The sequence below is a fragment of the Saimiri boliviensis genome, chromosome 19, assembly GCF_048565385.1.
Source record: "Saimiri boliviensis isolate mSaiBol1 chromosome 19, mSaiBol1.pri, whole genome shotgun sequence".
In the NCBI taxonomy this organism is placed as follows: Eukaryota; Metazoa; Chordata; class Mammalia; order Primates; family Cebidae; genus Saimiri; species Saimiri boliviensis.
In genome coordinates, this window is record NC_133467.1 from 17,322,360 (window position 1) to 17,349,795 (window position 27,436).

Here is a 27,436-nt window from a genome sequence, read left to right on the forward strand (position 1 = left end):
GGTTGATGGGTGCAGCAAACCACCATGGCACATGTATACCTATGTAACAAAACTGCACGTTCTGAACATGTATCCCAGAACTGAAAAGTCTAATTTAAAAAAAGTGTCTCCAGACATTGCCTAGTCAAGAGGGGAATCAAAATCCACCCTTGTCCCCATTGTAAACCACTGCATTAGATTATAGTCAGATTAGATTATAGTATGGGAAACAATTTAGGGGACAATTGCAACAGGTAATGATGACGGTAACAATAACAGCAGGTACTTACCATGTACCTGCCACTATAAGTACTTACCATGCATTCATTCCTTTCATCTTTTTAGGAATTCTATACGGTAGATACTGTCTTCTTATTATCCAATAAGGTGAATATCATTTTTATCGTTGTTCTACATAGGAGGAAATGAGACACAGAGATAAGATTTACTCAAGATTTCTCAACTCATAAGCATCAGATTCAGGCTTTGAACTCAGATCATCTGGCTCTTGAATTCACATGCTTAACATTGAGACTACATCGAGTAACAAGAAAAGGGAACTTCTGTGTCTTGGTGGCTTAATGAATATGAGAGTGATAGAAAATAGACATTTTGAGCTATCTCCTTCTCCCCACTTCCAAACCACTTTAACTTCCCTTTAAGCACAAACACCACATAGTCTTTTCATATCCCTTTATACCTGTAAGCTGTTACATCCAACTGCCCTAGTACTCCCCAGCCACATGCACCTCCTTGCAGAAATGGACATCAATCAGGAATAAGGCACCTGTGCTTCGGACTGTTGAGATGGTGGGTTTTCTCTTGATGTTATTAATCCTTATCTCTCTACTACAACATTTTTCAAGTTGTGATTTCTTATTCTGTCTTCTGGAATGATCAGAACGCCTTTTCCAAAGTGTGGCGCTGTCTTTAACTTATTTCTTATTTAGATCTCGCAGTCGCTCTGTCATCTTCCTGGTTTTTCTGTCCACAAAGAGTGCAAATGTTGTGAAGAGAAATGGGCTGAAGAAGAGTCTAAGAAATGAAATAAGCTGGAAGTTGTCCATAAAGACACCATTTCTAGGGACAAAAGAGCAGGTTGGAGAATCAGCTTCAGAGGCTGGCACAGGAGGTGGTTCTCAGCTCCACCCTCTGGAAGCCTGTCATCGAGTTTGCTCTGCTCACTGGCCACCAGAGTGTATCAGGGTTTCAGCTTAAACTCCAGGGCTGGCCACCTCTGCACCATGAAAATAAAATATCTTGGATGGGAGAAAAAGACACTCTGTGTGTGTGTGTGTGTGTGTGTGTGTGTGTGTGTGTGTGTGTGCGCGCGCGCGCGCGCGCGCATGCACATGTGTGGAGATGGGGGACAGCAATAAAATAAGACTAAAGACGACAGTTTGAAAATAAATATCCTACTTAATAGAGAACAGGAGTCAAATAACTGTGCTTCAGAAGGACAGGATGGAGTGGTCGATGCCTGTCTAGGTAGAGGGACTTTAGATTCTGGGACTGCAGCTTTGGGCAGAGGAATGAGGTGCAGCAAGATATCAGCACCCACAGACCCACTTCCTTGGCTTTGGGCTGGCACCAGGGAGCTGCCAGGTAGCAGCAAACAGCAAAGGGGAATAATAAAAGCAGAACCCTGCCATTCAGGCACTCTGATCCACTTGATTTAGCCTGGGTCCTTGTTTGATTGGCCCCATGTCTTTTTTAAGTTGCAAAGAGTGTGAGGGGTGGAGTGACGGCCAAGAGCAGGGACAAAGAAGAGAAGAAGCTGCAGTGACCTTGAGGACTGGGAAGAGGGGAGGCCAGGTGGGAGAGGGGAAAGAAGATGTCAATGCGTGGGCAGTGGGGCAGTGCTGGGGGAGGACTCAAAGACCACCGAGGTGAGGGTGGAGACTGGGTCCTGCACAGGTCGGAAGGAACTCTGGGTCTTCCTCACTGACAGTTTCTTGCCATAGGAAAATACTTTTTGTGTTATCTATGCTTTGTTTTACCCCTGGCAGATGAGAGTAACAGAGGGCCTTTGGTGCACACAGAACAGGTGACTTCCCCCCACAAGGCAGACTCGTATTCAGAGGGTAAAAGTCCCTGCATTTGAAGAAGATAACTTATGGGACACAAAGGCACAGAGTTACTTTCTCACCACTGTGTAAACACTGGGCTTGAGTCCTGTGGGGAGGGAGAGGTGTGTGGGTGCAGGTAGTAGGTAAGCTCCCCAGGGCACAGACTTGCATGTAGGAGGTTTCCTGGGGAGAGTTCTCAGAGCAAGCCCTGTGGGGCAGTGGGAGGAGCAGACTGGGCAGTGGGAGATGTTCAGCACCAAGGCCAGGACAAGAAAGGCTTCAGCCAGTCCCATGGGAACTCTGGAGCTGGGCTGGCCCTTCAGTTATCCCAAACTAAGGCCAAAGGACTGGGCCTTTGACTCCCATATCAGCTAACCCTTGGATGTGGACTGCCCCTGAGAAGGCCTCTGTGAGGCAAAGCAACTGCCTTCACCTGGGGACAGTTCCCAGCCAGGGACTCCATGTGGTTCAGCAGCAGCCGTGCTCCTCCACCTGGGGGTGCTGAGTGCCTGGTTCCTGAAAGGAGGATCTGGATGGTTCCCAGAACATCCACAATAGCAGGGAAGAGGTGAGACTGGGGGGGTTCTGCTTGTGACTTGCCCCAAGTGCCAAATTCATGGGTAGTGTGAGAGCTCTCATCCGAGCCGTGTCTCATGCCATCTTGTATGGAGTTAAGAGGGTTGGCATGTCCATGAAAGGGTTGATGGGAGGTGGGATGGAGAGCCTCTGTGAAGCCTGCTCTATGGCATGTTGGTCTGACAGCATGTTGGTCTGATCACTCAGACTTCAAGGTTTAAGTCAAGGCAGTTCAGTGACTAACTGGAGAACATCCAGGCAAGAGCGAGCAGAGGCAGCTCAGTCATTTGGCAGGAGTGTGTAAAGCACTGGGGGATGTTTATTCTGGACAAGAAATGAAGGGAGGACATGCTGATAACTAGCAAGAAAGTTATGCTTGCTCTGTTTTGCCCCAGAAAGGCAAACCTGAAAATAAGAGGTATAAGTTAGAAGCAGATTTTAGCTCAAATCAGAAAAACATTGAATGCTCATTGCCATTTCAGAATAGGATGGTCTTCCCTAGAACAAGAAATGTTGGGACTGAGGCTCACGACTGTTCAGTGGACACATGGCTGTGGGTTTGCAGTGAGGGCTGTGGTCTCTAAGTCCTTTGATTTTATAATCTCCTCCAGTCTAGTCTTTCCCTGGAGGCTGTAATCTTCTTAACAGCATGTCCACAAGCAAAAGGGTCCAGCCTGTGAGCTTTCAGTGTGATGGCAACCTCACCACCTTACAAGGCACTGATTTGTATTTCTAGATGGTTCTAATGGAGGTAAAGTTCTTCCACGTCCTTTTCCCTGGAATAATGCTCACCATCCCCCATCGCTTAAATTGGAGAGAGAGGAAATCAAAAGCTAAGCACTGCAGAATGGCACTTTCCAACACTCCATTCTTCTTGCTGTCTGTACTGAACAATTACTGAACCTCAGCTTTTTGTTGCTGGCTGCTGCACCAGTGGTGTGGAGAGAGAATAAAGGTCCCATCTTGCAGAATGCTAAGAGGCCCAAGAAATTGCAAAGCATTCACAGTGTCGGTGAGGTACAGAGAACAGCCTCTGCTGCTGTCTGTTTCTCTACCTTGCCTCTGGCTGGGCTGTTACAATCACTGGACTTCCTGAAGCCTCCTCTTGCAACCGGCTTGACAAAATGGATTAGGCTCTGGCTGGAACATTCTACAGCAGCACAATTCAACAGTGGCAGGCCCAGCATCTGTCATTTGTATGAGTGGATTGAGGCTGCTGGGAGATGCATGAGGATCAGCCACAGGAATCTGAAATCTTTTGTTCCTGCAGAGGCCTGAGGCTGCCCGACCACTGTGCCCAAGTCCAAGGTCAGTGATACATTCTAGGCTTGAGAGAGAGAAAGAGTCTGGTGTGCACAGCACAGGGGCACTGAGATGCAAAAAGCAAAAAACATTTTGAGCCGATGAGTGAGTTGCCTTCAGCAAAAAATGGCCCACGCAAGGAAACATCCTCACACCCCAAATCAGAACAAGTTTGGGAAGGAAACAAAAAACAACCCTGTGAATTTTAACTATGTCTGTGAATATTTTTCCTAGGAAAGATAAGAGAAGTGAGTGCAGAATGAGTTAATGCTGCCAAAAGGATTAAGTGGAATAAAAATGGTGTTTACACATATACCAGGGAAAAGAAGCCCTTGGGGAAAATAGGTCCATAAATAAGTAAAGGGGATTGAAATCTCCTGCAAGCCTAACGAGACCAACGTGCTGAATTGCTTTTTCCTATCTGTCTTTTACATGGAAAATAACAAGAAAATTGAGAAAGTTGTGCTGATCTTCAGGGAGAGGCTGCGGCTGTGAGGCAGGGAAGGGAGCCCAGTGGGAGTGACGGAGATGGTGTCAGGAGATCTCCAGGGGCTTGTCGTGACTCCCTTGATGGCCCAGATCAACCTGCCTCCTGTCCAGCCTCATCTCAGGCCTCTGTCTTCCACAACCCTGGTGCATCTGCCACACTGAACCATGTGCACCATCCAAACAAATCACGTTCTCACACATTCTTCAGCTCTCCCCTTCCTGAACTGGACTCTCCCTCTTTCATCATCAAATTTTACTCACCCCAGCACCATGGCTGCTCTCCTTCCTGTGTGCATACCTGGAAACATCAGATCTTTTCTGTCTTCCAGCGTCCGTTTGCAAATCCCCCCTCAGTCGTCATCTGCGGCCTTCCCTGCCTCCCCTTAGCTTCACACTGCCCTTTTCCATCCCTCCATTCCTTACCTTCCTTACCTTCCATCAACAGATGGAGACATACCATTGTCCCTGCTAGACCAGGAACTGCTGAAGGCTCAGCGTGGGTCTTTTCACTCTGTGTTCCTGGGTTGTCTGTCGTTGGGCTAGGCACAAAGTAAAGCATTTGTTCTCTATGCTGCAGGCTAGAATCTCTTTGGGTATAAAAGCACACCCATGACCATGCCTCGTATCAGACCTACTAAATCAGAAATTTCTGAAGATCAAAAGTTCTCCAGGTGATTCTGGTGCCCAGTGATGGTATGGTGGTTCTCAAAGTCTGATTCACGGTCCAGCAGCCTAGCATCAACTGAGAACTTCCTAGATCAGGTGAGATCGACCACGTTCAGGGTGGTAGGCTGTAGACCTGAGAACTTGTCATACATGCAAATTCTCCAGCCCACCCTGGACCTACTGAATCAGACACTCTTGAGGTGGGGCCCAGAAATGCACACTTTAATCAGCTCTTCAGGTGATTCTGATGCATGCTGAGGTTTGTGAATGGCTGCTCTAAGCAAAGGCGTCCAATAGGCCGTCTCTGAATTGGACCATAGAGGCGTTCTTTTCATCCTGACTTACCTGTCCCTTGGTTGCATGGCCCTCATTATTTCCCAGGATAAATGCAGTTGCTAAAGCCATGGCTTTGGAATCTCGTTCTCTGTCTTCCCCATTTCTTTCCCAAAGGAATAAATTAATAACAAACCCTATAATTCACAGGACGTTTTTTCGGATTGGCCAGTCTCCTGGAGAAGGAAATTTGCAGAGACACAGCCCCGTGCTTATCCTGCAGCTGGAAGCTTTGGGCACATTTACTTGTAAAAGCCCCTTTGCTGACTGAACTCTGCATACTCAGGCCTCTTCCATCTTCCTGCTGACCTTTCCTTCTAGTTAGTTACCTCCTGTTGACTTCTCAGCACCCTTTTATTAGGCACAATGAAACAGGCACCAGTCTTCACCTCGTTGCTTCCCATGAGCTCATTCCTATCCAACCTAACAATCCAAAACTTGATATGTTCAAAACTGAACTCTTAGTTCAAATGTTTTCCCCCTTTCCCTAGCACAGTGAACTGAACAGAGCCGCCACCACCTGGTGTTCAAGCTGATCTATGAGACTCATGTCAGACTCCTCTCTCTTCTGCATCCTCAGACAGTTACTGCACCATGCTTACTCAACTCCTTCGATATCACTTAGAGCTGTCCAGCTCTGGTCGCTACAGGCATTCCCCGGCTTAAAGATGCATCACTTCAGTCTCTGCCTCCACCTTCTAGTGCCATTCTCCCTGTGTGTGTCTGTGTTACATGTGGCCATCTTGTTAAAAGGAAGCCAGTCATAATTGGATTTTGGGACGCCGTACACCAGGCTGACCTCATCTTAACTAATTACACCTGCAACGACCCTATTTCCAAATCAGGTCACATTTGGAGGTACTGGGGGTTAGAATTTCAACATATCTTTTTGGGAGGACAAAATTCAACTCATGTCACCAGGTATAATCATCATCTGCTTACTTGTTTCTTTCCTTAAGCTGAACGTCCTGGAGGAGAGTTGTCATATCTTACTTGACTTCATTTCCTCAGTGCTTACTATTTTTTTCCTCCTTCTGTCACCCAGGCTGGAGTGCAGTGGTGCGACCTTGGCTCACTGTAGCCTCCGCCTTCCGGGTTCAATCAATTGTCCTACCTCAGCCTTCTGAGTAGCTGGGATTATAGGCATATGCCACCACGCCCAGCTAATTTTTGTATTTTTAGTAGAGATGGGGTTTTACCATTTTGGTCAGGGTGGTCTCGAACTCCTGACCTCAGGTGATCCGCCCACCTCAGCCTCCCAAAGTGCTGGGATTACAGATGTGAGCCACCGCACTCGGCCTATTTCCTTGGTGCTTACTGTGGTGTCTGGCATATAATAAACCCACAATAATGTTTGCTGATTGAATGAAAGGAGAAGCATTCATGTTAATTATGCTTCTAAAAGATTTCTCCGTTTTTCAGTATCTTCTAATTCTTCTTTATTTTAGGTAATTACCAAGCCTGTCATGATTCTAAAGGCCTCCCACCTTTTAGCATTTGAACCTGAAGTTCTCTCGTCTCTCAGCTTCTTGCCCCATTCCATCCCACCCAGAACACCTCTCTTTAATCTTATTTCCCAATGTCATCTAGTCCATTGCCACATTTCTGGCTTTATTTCCCCCCCACCCAACCTAGAGCTCACCCCCAAATCTTCGTCCCTTTTATCTTCTGCCACCCTGCCCGGCCCACGGTCAGCCTTGCAGTGTTTTTCTGTATTGTTTCTCTGCTGCTCTGGAGCTTCCTAGAGTTTGGGAGCGTCTCGGAAGTTGGCTGTGGGTAGGCATTTTGTAAATCCAGCCAGGGACTCCGGCAGTGTCGAACTTGTCTCACGCATTTCTTGTCATGTGCCAAAACCCAAAAACCTGTCCACTCTCCTCAGGCCTCAGCTCTGTCCTGGACCCTCCCTCTCCTCCCTGAACCTCATATCTAACCTAGTGAAATGGGAGCCTGGCTCCCTCACCTTCCTGTCATCTTACTTCCTGTCACCTCTCCTCTTCTTCACCCTCTCTCACTTCTGTCTTTGAAGCAGATGTGTTCTCAGTGTCACAGCTAAGTTCTCCACCCTAAATTGTTGTTCCAACTCCTCGATTTCTTCAATCTTTGCCCCCCACCCAGTCAGCCACTTCTTGCTTTTCTGATCGTACCCACACATCCCCTATCCCTTATTCAAATGTCAAGTGATCTTTTGACGCTTTAACTCTCCATATGGTTTTTCTCATTTGTTTTCACTACCTGTACTTCTTAAGAAAAATGCATACACATATTGTCTTTAATTTTACCACCAGTTGATTTCTTAATGAAGATTGTTGTTACTGGTGTTGTAATTATTATCTTGAAAGTTTAAACTCAATTTGGCAGTCTCTCCCTCTCTTCCCCTTTTCATATCCTTTACACAAACTCTCTGATACACATACATACAAACAGCACATTCATAGAAATTGTTTTTTCTCAAATCACACACTGCTAACTTATAATCACCAGAATCGTTCATTAAAGAGTTTGGCTTTGTTTTGTTTTGTTTCCTGAGGGCTTTGCTGTGTTTTGAACTCTGCCACATGCTGCTGATACAGTGAAGGGAAGGCTCACAGGGTCCCTGCCCTCGAGGGTTTAATGCTCTGGCAAGGGAATCACTAAAATAAACAACTAAATAAATACCTCACAAGTACTTACAGGTTGTGAAGAATACAAGAGGGTAAAAAGACAGGGAGGAGTGGACTAACCTGAAATTGGGGAACCAGGGCCTCTCTGAGGCAGTGTGTTTAAGTTGAAACTGAGAGATGAGAAAGGACCAGCCAGGTCAGAAGGGAGGGCAAGAGCTTTTCAGGGCTAGAGCACCCTGACTGGCACTGGAGGGGGAGAAAGCCAGGCCCCTTCTAGGAACTGTCAGCCACCATTGCTGTGTCATCATGGGCAGGGAGAAAGAGGCAATGGGCAAGCTTGGTGTGGTTGGCAAGGGCTAGATCATGCAGCAGCCTTGATGACCAGGGTGAGGGTTTAAAGCAGGGAAGTAGCATGATCCCCCTGTAGCCCAGGGCTTAACCCTCACTGTCTCAGAGAGGCTCCCCTTGACCATATGTGCTCAAGAACTGTTTCCTTTCTTCGGAGCACTATTCTCGACCTGTGGTTATATATTCATGAAACTCCCTGCATCAACCCCCCCATCATCTTTGCTTCTGTTCGCCTTTGTATCTCCAGAGCACAGAGCTTGGCCATGCCAGCTGCCGAATGCATATTTTCTGAATGAATGAGTGAAAATTTCTTCATTTCTCTTAGGTATGATTTTTGGCAGTTAAGCCTCTCTGTGCCTCAGTGAGCTTATCGATACAATGGGAATGTCAAGTGATCAGTCACTGGACTTGTTTTTACTGTCTTCTGTTTCTGTGTCCTTTATGTTGACTCCCAATCTTTATCCCTGCACTTGCCCCTCTTTTAAATGTCAGCTCTGCTTAGCTAGCTACCTGCTGCATATCTTGCCAGATGTTCCCAGATAACACTCAGCCTTTTCAATTTGAATATTTCTTGCCCCTCTAGACCTTCCCCTTACCCCTACACACATAAAATCGTCCTCTAGAACTGCTTGTTTCTATTCATGGCAAAATCATTCCTCTGGTCCTTCTAGCTCAAAACTCTGAGGCCATCTCATACTATTTTCTCTTTCTCAACCACTGCTTAAAATACCTTCCAAGAAATTCTTCTTAAGAATTGTCCTCCTTTTTCAAATCCACCAAATTCAGATCCTAATTACTCATTTTACCTTGATTGCCAAAGGTTTCTCTCCTGGTTCCTCTTGCTCTGGGTTTCTCCTTCCCCTTTATCCTGCTTTCACAGAAGCAAAATTCTGATGCTATTCTCCTGTATTCAAAACCCATCAGTGGCTCCCCATTGGCTACCCAAGTATGGATTTGCTTTCAGGTACCATCATGTGATGACTTTAATTTATTTTTCCCATCTCTGTGCATCCTACATTTCAGATGAGCTGGACCCTTCGCTGTTCTGAGGTTCCCTCACATCCACCAACCTCATGCCTTTGTTCGTGCCGTTATTTTTGCAGCAAGCCTCCCTTCCTTCTGCATCTGTAATGCCTAGACTCAGTGCGTCCTTCAGAAGCTTAAAGCTTATCTAAAATAGCAATTCCTGACTCAGCCTTTTCCTGACCCTTGAACAGGATGTGGTTTCTTCTTCCTCTGAACCCCCTCACTCCCATTTCACTTGAAATGCCTTCCACCCTGCCTGGCAGTGAGGATGTGACCCCCAAGTCATTAGCCTTCAGCCAGTGCGGCCCAGTGACTCTCTTAGTTCTCCTGCAGCAGCAGATGTTGATAACTCATAGAGGTCTTGGCCAGGGCTCTGGTGTCTGAGTGCTCTGGGCTTGAGCCCTGGCTCTGCTGTTTGTTAGCTACGAGACTTTGGCCTATGTTATTTAATATCTCTAGGCCTCACTTTCCCCACCTGTTAAATAAGACTAATATAACAGCTGTGCCTCAGAGGTTCTTTGGAGAATTCAGTGAAAGAAATGTAAAGTACTTGGCTCATTGACTAGTAGTAAATGCACAGAAAGTTATGGCTTTTACTTGTTCAATCATCAAAATTGACAAAATAAATGTCATAGTTTGTTTACTTGGCATTCTTGTTTCATTGGCTCCTGATCCAGGACAAGGACCCAGCCTCTTATCTTTGTAGCCCAATGCGCTATGCAGCGTCTGTCTCATCAGAGGTGTGTGTTAAACACTTGAGGAATTAATCAGTACACTAATGATGTTCTTGATGTGGAAAATGTGTATTAATCATTTCTATGTCCCTTGACAGTGTTTAGCCAATTTTTTTCTTACGTGGCAACTGGTTAATATTTTTTAAGTAAATAGATAAATGAATAAGTGATTGAATTAATAGTGAAACTTGCTAAATATATGTTGGATTTAAGCAGATTCGTACCTGGAAAGGGACTCTGGGAAAAGGGTAGAAGTTCTATATTAATATAGTTTCTTGATGGATATTATATTCTTCCCTGGTTTATTTATATTGTCAATTTTTCCTGGCATAAAATTACAGAAGTGTAGGAAGCTATGTTTTCCATTGTACATCCTATCCCTTATTATCCACTGCCTTTTGTGTTAGTACTGTTCACTCTCCTACCTTGTCACTGGAATTTAATGTGAGTGTCTGTGGTGGAGAATGAGGCCCCAGGTTTGCACCCTACTTGGTACAGGGATGTAATATTCAGTCGTAAATAGGGGTTAAACTGTTTTTCTTGTACAGGGTTGTATTTACACAGATCCATTGTCAAGCTCTTGTCCTGTTCATTTGTGAGCAAAGATGGGCGTCGAGGGTCACATGGCAGGCTGTGCCCATGGACAGGAGTCAATGAGACTAACAAGCTTTCAGGACCACTGAACTTGAGACCCTGGCTGCATTCGCCCAGGGTAAAAGTCAACTGGGCCTTTAGATGCAGAACCAGAGAGAAGTGGAGGCAGGAAACTTACATTTCAAGAGTGACAACTATATTACAGTCACTGTGCTGAAAGAATATTTATTCATTCAGTTAATCTCCTTACGGTCCTGGAAGTAACAGTAGTTACTATTATTACCATTTTAAAGAAAAGGAAACTGAAGCTTGGAAAGGTGAAATATCTTTAGCTGTATCCATTGCATGAAGTTAACAAGGGTTTTGAGTCCAGAACTTGACCTTGAATGGAGATTATCTGACTTCAGAGCCACAAAACCCGAGCCATGGTGAGACTTTCCTGGGGTGACTTATGTGAGAGACTGCAGGCTCAGTGTTGGTCAGCAAGGGACTCTGCTCCCAGCATGCTCTTTCTGCCTGACTGCTTTCAGCGTCTGTAGCAGCTGCTTGCAGGGTGAGAGAGGAGGAAGAGAGCAGTTTTGAGTCTCACCAGCTATCTGACTCCCAACCCACAAAGAAAATGCTGCAACTGTGACTTGTGTGTGTTTGTGTGTGTGTGTCACATGTGCATGACCACATGTGTGTATGTGTGCATAGGTGGGGGCATCTATGCCTGTAGATGCATTTCTGAATGTGGGAAAATCTCAATGCTGCATAGTATTGTTTTAATGGAACTGTTGATCCTTAGAAATAAAAATGACTGACAGTTTTTAAAAAATGAATGTACACCTCATATAATTGTAATGAGATTTGGGATATCTTAATTCATCAATAAAGGGAACAGGAAGGAACTCAATATGCTTTACCTCTCATTATTCAGAAATTTAAAAAATGGGTTCCAGTGAATTCTTAGGCTGGATTACAATTTCTGTTTCCTTGGCAATTATATTATAAAGAATGCCAAACTCATCCATAAAGATCAGCTAAGGTGTGAATGTATACATGTTAGGTCAGCAATTCCCAGCCTATCGTGTGCTTTAGAATCATCCACCTAACATTTTAAAAATACTGATGCTTGACCCAGCCCTAGATTGGTGAAATGAGAGCAATCAAAATTTGAGCAATCAAAATGAGGAAGTTCTTTACCCATATGTTGGGTGAATCTGATATAACAAAGTTTGGGAACAATTCTGCTTATGAAAGATGCCACAATAAAGGAGATTCAGCAGTTATTTCAATGAGAGAATATTTATAGAGGAAGACAGATAAGTGACTCTAGTGCAACATGGTGTATGCTAGTATTGCCCCATGAAAACACAGGCAAGGGGGCAGGTAGGTAATTCTTTCTGTGCACTACAGGTAACTTCTGCTCCACCTACCACTTTGTACCCGGAGGCGAGAGGTGGACAAGCTAAGCTGATGCCCAGCCAACAGCCCTGTGTGCAGACTCAATGCTGCCTTAGTACATTTTCTCCAACAGCTTTATGTCCATGGTAGGGAGAAGAGCAGAGCAAGGTGTGAGAGAAATCCCTGGCTATGTGCTCCATGACAATCCTCCTCTCTGCCCCTTACTAGCAGTATGACCTTGACATGGCCTTGCTGAACTTTTGCTCACCTTTGCCACTTGGGGATAATAACACAGCTGTAGAGTTCTCTAGGTGGCTGTGAAATGACACATGGACAGCGCTGAGCATAGTACCTGCCGGGTACATGGAAATGCACAGTAAGTGGCAGCTGCTATTACTTGCTTTTTCTGACCCACTCAAGATTTCTTCCCTTCACCTTATATAATTTTTGATCCCAAAATATACCGGGAAAATACAGTTTTCTGGGCTAAGCATCCCCATTTCAGGACAGATGAACTCTGCCTCTGCCTTCTTTGATGGCCCTTAAATCAAAGGAGCGTCTAGCCCTTTTTCCTCTAAGTCAGATGCTGGGAGTCAAGGTATGAATGCCTCCTGCGTAACTGGGGTCCATGTCAGTCCCCCTCACTTTTCTTATTCTCTGACTTGCTCTTTGTTGACTAAAAGGCAGAGTGTGATGACCAAAATGTCGGGTGTGAACTCTACATTTATGTACATGCATGTGTGTATATGTGTATTTGTGTTTATTGCCATGTTTTGGGTCAAGGTTGTATCCCTGAGTTTCAAAATCTAGAAGAAAATGTACAACACTGTGTTCACTACTACCAGTTTCAAAACCATTTGATATGTCTGTAAAATTTCTTTTCAGCATTTAGAATCAAAATTCCTATTAATATGTGCATAAGTTAATATTTATTAAAAATTGAATGTATTCCCAGGTTATTGAAAGTTATTTGCACATATTAAAAAAATATTCAACCCTATGCAGTTAATGAGGTAGATAATATTATTATCCCTAATTTATAGATGAGAAATTTGAGCCACAGAAGGTAGGGATTGCATCAGTTTTTCAATGCGCTATCTTTAAATGAAATTAATTACAGAAAGCACACATGTGCACATATGCATAAAATATAGAAAGTTACCCAAAATAATGATTAAAAATTAATAAGCAAAGATTATCAGAATTTGAAATTTATTTATACACACTACTCAACAATACAATGTTTTGTGGTATATACTATACCTCATGATTCCCATTTTACATGTGAAGAAGTTGAGGATCTGTGGTGCTTTTATGTGCCTGAGGTCATAGGCGCAAAGGGGAGTTTGTCCTGGTAACTTCCATCGAGGGCCCTTCTTATATCCCATTGCTTATGAAATGCCAGGGGTGAGCTGGGATGGCAGCACTCTAGTCAGGAACAGAGACTGCTCATGCCTAATTATTGGAAGGAGGCCCGAGTCGTAGGCATGGGCAGGCAGGTGGGTGGATGTGGTGGTGAAATCTTTGCATCCTGATCGCCTCTGTTTTGTCAGTTATTGAGGAAGCACATCATTTGCTGGGGGAGAATATCGGGGAAAAGGTGTCAGAGGTTTGAGGAGAAAGAAGGTACGAAAAGGTGATCTAGAGAAAGGGAGAGTGAAGGAACAAGGAAAATGTAGTTTGATCACTGGGCAGTATTCAAGAGCGTACTTGAGGTTAGCAGTCAGGGATTTTAACTGAGACTAATCAGTGTGGCGGCCACCTGCATTCATCTGTGCAAACGCAGAAATGGAGCCACAGGGTCATTGAGTTTAACCAGTGTTGGAGTGTTTCAGACAAGTATGATGAAGTGATGGAGGAGCATGGGAGTTGAGGTTACTCAAAAGGGAGGATTACAATAATGGATGGCATAATTTAATCCGAATAAAGAAGGAAGAATGTACATGAGGTGGTTGAAGGTCAGGAAAGCAGTGGTAGAATACATAAATTCTAGGCATCCAGCAGGTAGAAAATTGTCGTGGTATTAGAAACAGTAAGTTGGGAAAGTAGGAGATGATGCTTAGATATTGGGATTCTTGAAATTGAGACCCAGGAGGGGTTGCAGATACTGGTAATCTAGGATATGACCATGAGAAAAGGAGGCTAGAGGTGGGATTATTAGAGGAGAAAGGTCAAAGAGCTGAGCGACTTGATCTTAGTGGATACTGAAGTTACCAGAAATTATGGAGAAGTGTTGGGAGAGGACAGTGATCCAGGGTCTGAAATGAGGAGGGAAGATGGGGGCAGAGCAGTATATGTACAGCTGTAGCAGGGAGGGAAGTGAGCACGATAGTCTCATGGCATGGACTAATGAACGTATCCAAGCCACAGAGATGGTAAGTGATACAGCTAGGTTTTAAACCTACTCAGTCTGGCTCCTGCGCCTACACTAACTACTCTGCTAATTACTGACCAAGTGTGTTACTTTTCTGTATAAAAAATTCTAAATGAGTTTGTTTACCTACTACCAGACATTAAATAGTATAATTGCATCAATATTTAGCTTTTCTTTGCATGATTTGTATGATGAACGATACCATGAGTTTGAGGCCAACCATGGTGGCTGTCAGCTGTAATCCCAGAACTTTGGGAGGCACAGACAGGAGGACTGCTTGAGTCTAGGAATAAGAGGCCACAGTGAACTATGATTGTGCCAGTGCATTTCAGCACGGGTGACAGAGTGAGATCCTGTCTCTAAAATAATGAAAAATTTGTTTAAAGTAGTAGTTCATTTAGCAACTGTAGGTACTATTTTATCACCATTTTATTTTATTGCAACACTTCAACACTGGTTAAACGTGACAACCCTGTGTTTGAATAAATGACTGCAGCTGGCCACCACACTGATGGGTCTCATTTAATATCCCTGATGGCTAACCTCAAGTGGGTTCTGAATACTACTGGGTGATCAACATGTAATAACTCGAGGCATCGTTTTATACACATTTTACAAATGAAAATACAGTCATGCACCACATAATGACATTGGGTCAACTGCATGTACAACAGTGGTCCCATGAAATTGTAATGCTGTATTTTTAATGTACCTTTTCTACATTTAGATGCATAAATATTTACTATTGTATTATAATTGCCTACAGTATTCAGTATAGTAACATATTGTATAGGTTCACAGCCTGGTAGCAGTAGGCTATACTGCATAGCTTAGGTGTCAAGTAGGTTTGCGTAAATGCACCATAATCACACAATGACAAAAATCACTTAATGATGCATTTCTCAGAATGTATCCTCATCCTTGAGCAATGCCTGATTTTACTGAGGTTAGGGAAATCATGGGGCTTATCTGAGGTCATATAATTCAACGATTGCCTCATCCAGGGCTTAAATTCAGCTCTAACCCTCAACCTCATTTGCAATATAGTAAGCTCTTTCTTGAACACCTACTATGTAATGATACTACTCTGCACACTGTGGGTATAGTTGTCATGATGACAAGGTCCTTTATATCTGGTAAGCAGAAAATAGTAACTAAATATATATAAAGGAAAGTGCAGGGTACCATGAGAGGATATAACAAGGAAATATAACCTAGTCTAGGAGTGCCAGGGAAGGCCTATTTTAGAAAGTCAATTTTAAGTTAGACTTTAAGAATAGTATAAGTTGTCCAAGTAAGTAGCAGTCAGGGGACAGTGGATGTGTCGGGGGTGGTGTTCCAGGTAGAGAACCAACATCTACAAAGTCCTCAAGGACCTATAGTATCCTATGTAAACTCTAGGCATCATTATTCATTATTATTCTTACTAACTTTTGATAAAGCCACAGGTTTGTGAGATAATCTAGGGATTGGTCATTGCAAGTTCTTATTTGTCCCAGAACTAATAATGATTGTGAAGACAGTGGCATGTAATAATCTCCCCATCTTGTCATTAGGATAAATTGAGGCACGTGATGGTTCAGCCAACTGTACGGTGGGAAAATTCATTTTCGCCATTCTTCTCTCCACCCCTTCTCCTGTATATCTTGCAAACTGCCTTTCTCCAGAGGCACTTTTGGAATGAACCTCCATTCTCTCTTTGTTTCACTGCACCCTTCTTGTAGATTTATTAACCTAGTTTAAAAAGGAATATAGGCCGGGCGCGGTCGCTCAAGCCTGTAATCCCAGCACTTTGGGAGGTCGAGGCGGGTGGATCACGAGGTCAAGAGATCGAGACCATCCTGGTCAATATGGTGAAACCCCGTCTCTACTAAAAATACAAAAAAGTAGCTGGGCATGGTGGCATATGCCTGTAATCCAAGCTACTCAGGAGGCTGAGGCAGGAGAATTGCCTGAACCCAGGAGGCGGAGGTTGCGGTGAGCCGAGATCGCGCCATTGCACTCCAGCCTGGGTAACAAGAGTGAAACTCCGTCTCAAAAAAAAAAAAAAAAAAAGGAATATTTCCTTAAATGCTCTCACATGACATACAGGTATATCCCATACTGGGACCCCAAAGTGTTTTGAATAGCTGGGCAGAAACTTTGGAAACCATGCTTCTACTAGAAACTCAGCGAAATGTGGGCCAGAGGCAGTCTTGAAAGGATGTGCTTTCATTTAACTGCAGACAAATAGTTCCATTTGTAAAATGTTCCCTTTATGACAGGTAGAATAATATGTAAGTCCAGAAAAAGCTTACCGTTTCTAAAAGCCCATAATGAAATGCCCTATTCATCATTGCTTCTGGATGAAACATCCCATCTGTGCTGGACCGTATCAAAGAGAATACATACACACACACACAAACACGCACACACACCGCATACCTGCATTCATATATGCACATGTATGTGTGCATATATGAATGCAGGTATGGGGTGTATATATGAATCTGCTCAGATACATGTGTATATATGAATGCAGGTCTGGGGTGTGTGTGTGTGCTTGTGTGTGTATGTGTGTGTGTGAATTCTCTTTGATACGTGTATACACATACATACATATATTCTCTCTCACTCTGCTTATCTCCCTACTTTTCCTTCTTTCTTGCTTGCTTCTATCTGTCTGTCTGTCTATCTATCTATCAATCAATCAATCAATCAATCATCTATCTGCCTACCTATCTATCTATTCCTCTTCCCTCTCCCTGGATGGGGATTTTTTACAAGGATGCCTATCATCAGACATGCTGGCCAACAGCTTCTGAGCTCTGTTTCCAGATGCCACAGTTAGGTGGAAAGCTGGGACTAGCACTTGATCAAAAAGTGACATTTAAAGGACCCTTGTTAAAGCAAGAATAGCCCATTGCTGCACTGAGAAAGCCCATATGAAGGGAGCCTCCAGTCAGGCTGGTCATGCAGGGTCTTTACTCACTCGGTTGCAGAGTGAAAAAATGCTCAAGCTCTCAGCGTAGAGGCCAAACATCACGTTAAGTCAAGGCCATAGCCAGCCTCTGGCCCAGCACGTCACCTGGACTAAAGGAAAAATCCCTGCAACAGTGGATGTGTCCTGAGCGGGGAGGAGAGAGAATTGGGAGAGAAACCAGAAAGCTTGGAAATTGCCAGTGCTTAGAGAGGACTCTGAATAGACTCTGGGTATTGTGTGAGACAGGAGGAGGAAAGAAAAGGCAAATAAAGGAAGACGACTAGTTCTCTGCATACGCGTTTGCATGTGTGCCTGCTGGCTGCTGTGCGCTATTACAACGGGCTTCTCTGTGGCACAGGCTGTATATTCCTGCATGGGCACGAGTCTGCAATGCTTCCTGTGATGTGCCTGAATGGGAGCCACCTGCAGCTGCCCACATGAGACGACAGTCTTCAGGGTCTTTATTTGCTAGAATGAAGAGCTTAACAAACAAACAAACAAAAATGCTTTATTCTGACTAAGAAGATATGAGTGGTTTGCTGTGCATTGAGAGAATATTGGAGACCACATGTCCAAGTGGATACAAGAGACTGAAGGTTCCTTCCCATGGCGAGGTTCAACCTCCTGCCCCACATCTGACCTGACACCATTCATGGGCTCCTAGTGCCCTTTCCACAAAAGGAATATTGGCACAGTCTGCTTAGTAATGCTGCTCACTCCTAATGGAGGCAATTCTCTTAGCACTACAAGCAGATTGAAGCTGAGGCTTGCCACTCACACTCCTTCCCAGCTCTAGCCCAGAAAACCATATAGGAATTGCTGTCTTTTTTATTAAAACAGAGTCTCACTCTGTTGCCAGGCTGGAGTGCAGTGAGGTGATCTCTGCTCACTACAACCTCTGACTCCTGAGTTCAAGAGATTCTCCTACCTCAGCCTCCCACGTAGCTGGGACTACAGGCATGCACTACCAAGCGAAGCTAAATCTCTGTATTTTCATCATGTTGGCCAGGATGGTCTTCATCTCTTGACCTCATGATCAGCCCACCTCAGCCTCCCAAGGTACTGGGATTACAGATGTGAGCCTCCACGCCCAGCCGAGTTGCTATCTCTTTAGAAGCCTTTGCTTACCAGGCTGAGAGATTGGTCCAGCTTGCTCATCTGACTGGGAGTATGTCAGGCAATTCTTCCACGGGGTTATTTTTTTTCCTAGTGAGGAGATAGTGTGTTTCCTCTGTGGCCCATACTGCTGGAGGCCATCTCCACCATGTGTCTTGGAATGAATCCCATAGTCTGAGAAACAGAGCAAAGGGAGGTGAGGGACACTAGAAGGGCCTGTAGACCCTGCTTGCAGGCATCTCAGAGGCAACATCCATTTAAACCTGGATACAAGACTTCATGAAACGCTTTATTTTTAGTGAGGCCTATTGGGTTTTCCTACTTTCTCTCGCACTCAAAGAGCTCAAATACAGAGGCCTTTCTTCTTTCAGTGGGTCTCAAGTAAGTCTTTCAGATCGTTATGGGTGCTTTTATGTCCAGCTCTTCATTATTTTGCCCCTGCCTTTTCTTGTATGGCCATCTGTGGCTTTCTACTTGTGTGCACCAAGCTTCCCTGCCACACCCTCCACTGTCATTCCATGCCCTGCCAACACCAGCCTTCCCTGTACCCAGGATGGCGACTCTACCACCAACTACTACCACTTAGCTTTTTTCCTAAAAACCTCTTCCTCTTCCCTTTTAACATTCTCAGTGGTTTGTCTGAGTCTATATGTGTTTCGTCACAAAGACTGTAGATTCCTTTGAGGGCAAGAATCTCTTTATTCCAATTCCTGTTGCCTAATATCACAGTTGCCTAATATCACACAATAGGCCTCCACAAATATTTGCTAAATAAATCAAGTAAGATTTCTCATCTCTCTGGCAGATCATTCTGGACTAGAGGGAAGAAATTAAGTAAGTTCCCCTTTATTCCTTTGCTAGTGCAATTTGCTACTCGCTGACTTCTCTTGCCATTTCACAATATGCTCTTCCCCGCTTCGCGTTTAGTATCAGTACTGTAGAGTGAGTCGCCCAGTGAGGTGACCACTGGGTGGGAGGTGGGAGGTAGGAGGTGGGAGGTGGAGTGTTGGGGCTTTAGCCTTTCCATACTCACATTGCCTCCTCTCCAGCCGATACGAAGACATCTACAATTTGAGTTAAAGCCTGGTGTTGGCCCTGCATTTGCACCATAGGGCAAAACACTTCCTCCTCTATTGAAATTTGGGAACCACTCCTTATTATAGTATTTATGTATGATGCATGTATTTGATAAATTTAACTTATTTAACCAGTGATTCTATGTATGGCACTCACTAAATGCCACACACTGTTCTGGGTATGTTAATTACATTAGCTAGTTCCTCCTCATAACAACTTTGTCAAATAGATAGGGTTATTACCATCAGTCTCATTTTACAGATGCAGACATGGGGTTACAGAATGATTAAGGAACTTGCCCAAAGTCACAGAGCAATTGGTGGCTAAGCCGGAATTGGAAACAGCAGGGTAACTCCAGAATCCATGTCCTAAAACCACTATACTCTGCTGCCTCTAAATATAATCAGGGTAGGGGTCTACACTGCACTCCCCTACATCCTTCCAATTTGAGTTGATGTTCTTAATTTTCAGGCCCCTTGAGCAGGAGGTCTCCTTGACCTAACTTATCCAGCAACGGTGGATGTATGCTTAATAAATATATCCAAGCTCATTGCTTCCTTAAGTTTGGCTTGAATACAGGTTTATTTGTGTCATGCTGCATAGCTAATTGTTCACATAGTATTCAATGCCAGTCCTAAGATTTGGCTCCTGAAAATATATTTTCAAACAACCTAGGAACTATGCCAACAATTAACTATAATTACACATTGTATCGGTTTTGAGTACTAGAAATGACTGGAAGGCAAAATGTATATTATTTAAAATGTTAAATTGACAGTAAATAAAATGTGATCCTACCCAAAATAGAGATAAATAAAATTGCATATCCCTCTTCCCCTTTTTATTGCCTTTTCTAGGTGTCTGGGATTACATGGAATATTTTTTGTTTCTCATGATTTCTAGACTTTTTCTTGAATTAACAGATATTTTTAGCTGCCCATAAACCACCATTTTCTGTTCAGCAAAAAAATATCAAACTCTACTGTGTGAGTTCACCTACAATGAATAGAAAAACATAAAAGATACCTGGGGGGGGTGTGTTATTTGATGCAAGAATTATTCACAGTACAGTGTTTGGATACTTTATGGAGCCAGTTCTTGCCTGTAGGTATTTCCAAATTGAATCCTAGAAATAATGCATTTATAAATAGTGAGCTTAAATAATGAACACATTCATCCAAGCCACTTCCTTATGCAGTTCCAATGGCTTTCCTTTGCAACAAATAAAGATCCCAGGTAATTAATTTGCTAGCTTGTTGGGTTAAGTTGGTGATTTCCAACACTATCAATATTTTATAACAAATATTTTTTAAAATATATTTTATTGCATTTTAGGTTTGGGGGTACATGTGAAGGACATGCAAGATTGTTGCATAGGTACATACATGGCAATGTGGTTTGCTGCCTATAACAAATATTTTTTAACCCCTTTTATTGTGTAAATAAAATTTATGAATAATAAAATCTGTATATACAAAATCTTAACAAAGATAGTGTCTTAATATTAAAGGGAGAAATAATTGATAATATAACTTAAAATTTAATAATTTATATCTTCATATGCTAATTATAAATATTTGATATTCCATTACAATAGAATAAATAATAAATTTGGCAGACATTTATACCTAATATAGATTCACCATAATGGAATATGTAATATAATATGTAATATTATATTATGATATGTGTGAGAGCAATATAGAGTGATACACCTGTGCTGTATTGGTGATTCAAAGTGATTATACAACGTGTAACCTTCTCTCAAATTATAAAGTAGTTATGGATCTAGAAAATTCGTTATGTATTGAAACTGTACTTTGTGCTCATATGTCAATGGAGTTGGCATTTATGCTCAAATCATTAGAAGCAGGTTTTCAAAACCTAGATAAATGTCTTGCATGACATTCAAAAGCTTGTAGGACATGGGGAAATTTTTGTTCTGCAGAACTGTCCTGAGCAGTGCACTATTCTAGCCATCCTAGCCCTACTTTCTAAAGGGCAATAGTGACCTTCAGTCATTATATCATCAAGAACAACTGCCATTCATTATCAAAATGCCTTCTATGGGGTGATACCCTCTGCATCGAAAACCAATGGATTAACTCCTAGTATTAGAATTAGCCCCAAATAATAATTGTAATTTATTCTCCTGGCTTTTTGTAATCCTTGAAAATAAAAGGAATGTCTACAGGAAAATAATCAATAATTGGGTTAGCTATGAGACTAAGTTCCACAAGTGTAAGGGGTAAATCCACCTAGTGTGTGCAGTAGCTCAGTATTTAACACAGATCTGGCCTTTGCTAAGTCTTGCTTTAAATAATGGGCTTAGAGGTCTTGGCTAGTGAAAAGATATATACTATTTAAAATAAATTGTCTTGTTACTTTCTAATACATATGACAATACATAGATGTTCACTAGAATTACAGTTAAGAAATATTTGCAAACATGATTTCAGTTGTTTCGGTTTGAGTGCGTGACGTTAAAATGTTTGAAGACATTTGAAATCTATCAAAGATCCAGAATCCTCTTGTCATTTTGAATATGGAAAGAAAACATGTTGAGTATACCGTATCAGCTGCAGTCTTGGCCTAAGATGTTTGCTTAATCTTCACAATGGTCTGTTAGGTAGCTATCATTTATTAACCCTATAGGAAATTACGATGGGCAAGCAAATTATCTGTCGACAGTCAGACAGTTGGTTCAATGTCAGAATGGGGCTTAAATCCAGAACTGTCTAATTCTCAAGAAATCATGCTGCTCTCCTCCTTCTTCCTCCTCCTCCTCCTTCTCCTCTTCTTCTTCTTTGACAGAGTCTCACTTTGTCATTAGGCTGGAATGCAGTGGCACGATCTTGGCTCACTGCAACCTCCACCTCCCAAGTTCTGCCGCAGCCTCCTGAGGAGCGAGACTACAGGCACCCACCACCATGCCTGGCTAGTTTTTGTATTTTTAGTAGAGATGGAGTTTCACCATGTTGGCCAGGCTGGTCTCGAACTCCTGACCTTATGATCTACCCGCCTCAGCCTCCCAAAATGCTGGGATTACAGGCATGAGCCACTGCGCTTGGCCTTTCGTGCTGGTCTTCTTAAGGGAGGCCAAGCTAGGTTTCTATAAACCTACATCCAAAGGACCATGAATTATGAATATGTGGGGTCTATCTTCATGTAATTTTACTCTATATGTATATAGTTCCAATTGTCATGGCTTTTAAATGCCATTTTTCTAGTAGTTCAGTGGTTTTCACCTTGATCATTTTCTTTGTCAGGTCCCAGGATTCAAGTTCATGTGTGAGCTCATATTAGTGAATTTCTCAGGGGCAGGGGCTCATGCGCTAGATGGCTGGGTCTCTACAACCTAGCACGGTGCCTGGCACAAAGTAGGTGTTCAGTGAGTATTTATTGAGTTGAATCTAACTGGGTGATGTTTCTTCTTTTAGGCCATGGCCTTACACAATATTTCAGCGAGGCTTTGACCTGGTTTTGGGAGAGCAGCCTTCTGATAAAATATTCAGGTGAGTGATTGTCGAGGGACGTGGCTTATGTACGTGTGCAAACCCCATGTTCCACTTCCCCCTGGACTTACTTTCCTAATGGTAAAGTATAAAAAGGGAAACACCTTTAGTTGTTACCGCCACAAGTGCTTGCCCCCAGTTATGCCCAGGGGCAACATAGAGGACTTGGAGGTCAGGCCAATTCTGTTTGGGCCCTGGCTTCCCTCTTTGCCAGTTCTGTGAACCTCACTAACTTACCTAACCTCTTGAAGCCTCCAGTCTCTGCGTGTGTTAAATGGGGCTATATTACATACCTGGCTAGGTTACCGTGAGAGATAAATGAGATAATGCAGGGAAAGTCCCTGGTACAGAAACCGGCACAGAGTAGGCAATTACTGTCAGTTTCTGCCTCTCCATTTTGCATCTAATTTGCACCTTCCTCATAGAATCTTAAGTTGTTCAAAATGAATCTCTCCCGCCCCTGCCTTCCCCTTTTCTAAACTCTGCCTCATTATTATTTTCTTTTACCTACTACTTTCCTGATCAAATTGGATGTTTCTAGTCCCTCCCAAATTTCTGCCTACATCCCTGGGAATAGCACATATTAGAAAGGCCCACAGCAGAGGAATAATTTGAGTGCCAGCCAGGAATGATTAGATTTTTATAAAGTTTAATTCATACTAGACCTTAGCTGGAACAGTTTATTTCCAAAATAAGATCTTATCATCCATTCATTTTGTAAGTCTGTCATTCACTTAACATACATTTGCTGAGTTCCTTCTAAGTGCTTGGCTTGACAGTATGGACATGAATACATGTCCTCCTTGAGTAAGTCCTCTAGCAGAGGAAGTGAATAGTCCTGCACAGGCGGCTGATGGGAAAGGATGAGTTCAGCTACTGCATGCCTTCTCTGGAGAAATGGTGAGCAGTGCAGGGCAAATGGAACAGTTGCTCCCATACCGTTTGCTGAGTCCTACTTATTCACTGCCACCTTTCCAAGCCCCTTCCCAGACCATCTCTGTCAGCCATTCCTGGCCTAGGTGTCCATTTTTGCTCCTCCATTTGCCTCCTAGAACTTACCCTTCTGCAAAGCTTCTAGTGGTCTTCCTGTAGCTCAGGGTGGACTCCGCTTAGCCACAGCAGTGTTCTCCTAAGGCATGTTCCTAGCTAAAGTGCAGATTCACAGAACCACTTCCTCGAGGGCTTCCTTTTGTCCTTTTCTCTCCTGAGTGTCTGTCCCAGGGAAGGCTAGTTCATGCTGATGGCATTGGCTACAGGCTGCTTTTGAGGATTTGTGCTGCAAGAGATGTCAGCTCCATTCCTTGGACTGTGACGTGGGTCTTAAAACTTTCCAACAAGGCCGGGCGCGGTGGCTCAAGCCTGTAATCCCAGCACTTTGGGAGGCCAAGGCAGGTGGATCATGAGGTCGAGAGATTGAGACTATCCTGGTCAACATGGTGAAACCCCATCTCTACTAAAAATACAAAAAACTAGCTGGGTGTGGTGGCGCGTGCCTGTAATTCCAGCTACCCAGGAGACTGAGGCAGGAGAATTGCGTGAACCCAGGAGGCGGAGGTTGCGGTGAGCCAAGATCGTGCCATTGCACTCCAGCCTGGGTAACAAACTCCGCCGTTTGAGAGCGAAACTCCGTCTCAAAAAAACAAAACAAAACAAAACAAAACAAAAAAACTTTCCAACAAGGATTTATCATTCAGCTGATTTTTTTCTTTTTCCTACTGCTGGTCTTCTAGGACTTCAAAGGGTGATAAAGATAAGGCAGATGAGGAGCCTAGTGGAATTTGGCTGATTGATGTGCATAAGTTCCCTATTCGCTAAAAGTCAGAAATGAATACTTTGAAAAACAAGAGCCCTAATAAAATTGCTAGTCAAGCAAAACGTGCGTGAAAACTGTTTCTCTCCCCACAAGCATGATTTATGTTTTTTTTTTCAAAGTTGCTGACTGCCAACTGGATGTGATATCCAAGCTCTGTAGAGAGGATCAGTTGTGTGGTTTGACCCATGAGGTCAGCTATCTCAGGAGCCAGTGAGTTATTCAGGTGAATCAGAATTTTTTATCCTTAACATGAAAATAACTAGCACCTCAAATGAAAGCCATGGGTCACAGTCTGTTTATTTTAGGTACCAGGAATTTTCATCAAAACCACTCTGGCATCTGAGTAAACAACCTGCCAATGACCACTCTAAAAAATTCTATGACCTGGTCAGTAACTGTAATTGGCTGCTTATTTGCTACTATGCTCCCTTGTGATTTAGTGTCCTGTTGAATTCCAAGCTCCTGAACATCTCTTTGGATTCTGAAGTAGAGTTTAAATTCTGCCATTTAAATATTTTTACTATTGAATGCCAACATACACCTTCCTTTAAATGAGCTGCTCTTCTAGAGATCCTTTTGTTCTTAGTTGGATCTGTTTTCAGACTGATCCAATATCTGCAATAAATTGAATATCTCCCACTCTGCACAATTGCTCACACCCTTTCCTCTGGCAAGAATGCACATTTTCCTTGTAATAAAAATACTACCAGTTTTATGCTCCAGATGAAGTCTCCACCAAACTCAGCATCTATTGAATAGCTGCTAATGCAAGGCACTGTTACAGAGGCTGCAGATATAACCAAACAAATCTGACCAAGATAGTCTCTGACTTCAAGCATTTATAGTCTCATCCAGAAAGCAGTCTCCAACCCTGGCCCTCTATGAGAGTCCCCAGCGTGCTTTAAAAATGACTGCCAGTCATACCCAGCGCAAAACAATTAATTCATAAGTTCTGGAAGGTGTGGCGAGGGCATCAGTGTTTTTTTTAAAACCACTGTGGTGATTCTAACCTGAAACCAGGATTGAAGAAGATTGCTCTGAAATGTCTCCAATCCACTGTACCAATCCACAATGGCTTTACCCCTGCAAATGCCTATTATTTACTGATTATACTATGTATTCATCCGTTCTTTTATTTAATATTTATTTTTCAATTGCGTATTTTTTCCCCAGTGAAATGATGTTCTTCTTGAGAGAAGGGGTGGTATCTTATATCACTTTAAATATTTAACAACTAACATGCAATTTTGAACACGGCAGAACTTCAATAGATATATGTAGATAATCATTTCAGATGCTTCCTAAAAACTTCAACCCAGAGTAAGAAAAGACCTTGATGTTCCACTTAACCTTGGTAATCTGCAATCCCAAAAAACTTGGGAAGGGCCCAAGCTAGACTCAAAGGATCCTAGAGGACTCTGAACCTACCAACTGAATCTTTCCACCAAACCAAACCCATTCCAGTGCCCAAGAAGTCCTTTCCACTGTGGTTAGGATCACTCCTTTCCATTAGACTGTGGAGAAAGGGATTGGTACTGACCAAATTGATCCCACAGAGACCTTCCTTCAAAGTGAGTGCCTGCATCCCTTGGAATAATTCCTCATCCTGGAATAGCCTGCTCTAAGGAAGCGTAGAGATGCCAGGTCATGAGCAATTGATCCGTTTCCTCACATTCCATTTAATGGCAAGCCATGGTGAGAGCACAGCCCTGTTCTATAAAGCACTCTCTGGTGAGTGTTTGCCTCTGGACAGGAATTTCTTCTAGCTCTAGTTGAACACAGGACTCTGTGCAGGACCCAGCACACAGCTGAGCCATCAACTGCACTGGTCACCACCAGCTGTCTCCAGAGAAGGCCCGAGTTGGGAAAGCATTCTCTAGATGCTCACCCAGCTTCTCTTGGGTAGCTTTTTGAAGTTGTTCTGCCAAATCTGTATGAATGAGGGACAGATGAAATTTCAGGACACAGCTTTTCTCTGACAGTTTGTTCTATATTTGGTTTTCGGAGTTACTCAGTAGATTCTGCTGATGAAAGGAAACTTTAGAATTCCATAGGCCTGAGCCAGCATGGGCTAGAAAGCTGCTGGGATCCATACCTGAGAATCAGACCAATCCCAATTTTCCCGTTTATAGAGGGTGACCTTGGAGAGGTGACTAGGCCTTAAAAATTAGTTGATATATTGGTAAAATGGAGCCAGATGACCAGTCTCAGAGGAATGTTAGAAGGATAAATGAGGCCGTGCTACAGAGCACCTACCCCTTTACAGTTCTTAGCAAAGGTTTAGTCTCACCCCACACCTGACTTTGCTTCCCCTACAGGGTTTTACCTTGATCTTACCAGAGGCTGCTTTTCTTATTAAGAGGGTCCAGTGCAGTGTTTCAGCAGCTGCTCTGCACATGGGAGGTTTCTCACAATATCTAATTCATTTCCACCTTAACCTTTACATCCGTTTAAACCCAGAGGTTAACCTATAGCCT

The 27,436-nt window shown here is 43.3% G+C and overlaps 1 protein-coding gene across 3 annotated transcripts in view; it reads left to right on the plus strand.

The window, feature by feature from the left end:
* The window catches only part of ASTN1 (astrotactin 1), a 318,993-nt gene that overhangs the window by 195,426 nt on the left and 96,131 nt on the right, over positions 1 to 27,436 (plus strand). For all 3 annotated transcript variants that reach the window (XM_074389834.1, XM_074389833.1, XM_003925340.4), the window contains exon 9: positions 23,072 to 23,146. In XM_074389834.1, the coding sequence (XP_074245935.1) occupies positions 23,072 to 23,146 (75 nt within the window). The remainder of the gene's footprint in view (positions 1 to 23,071; positions 23,147 to 27,436) is intronic.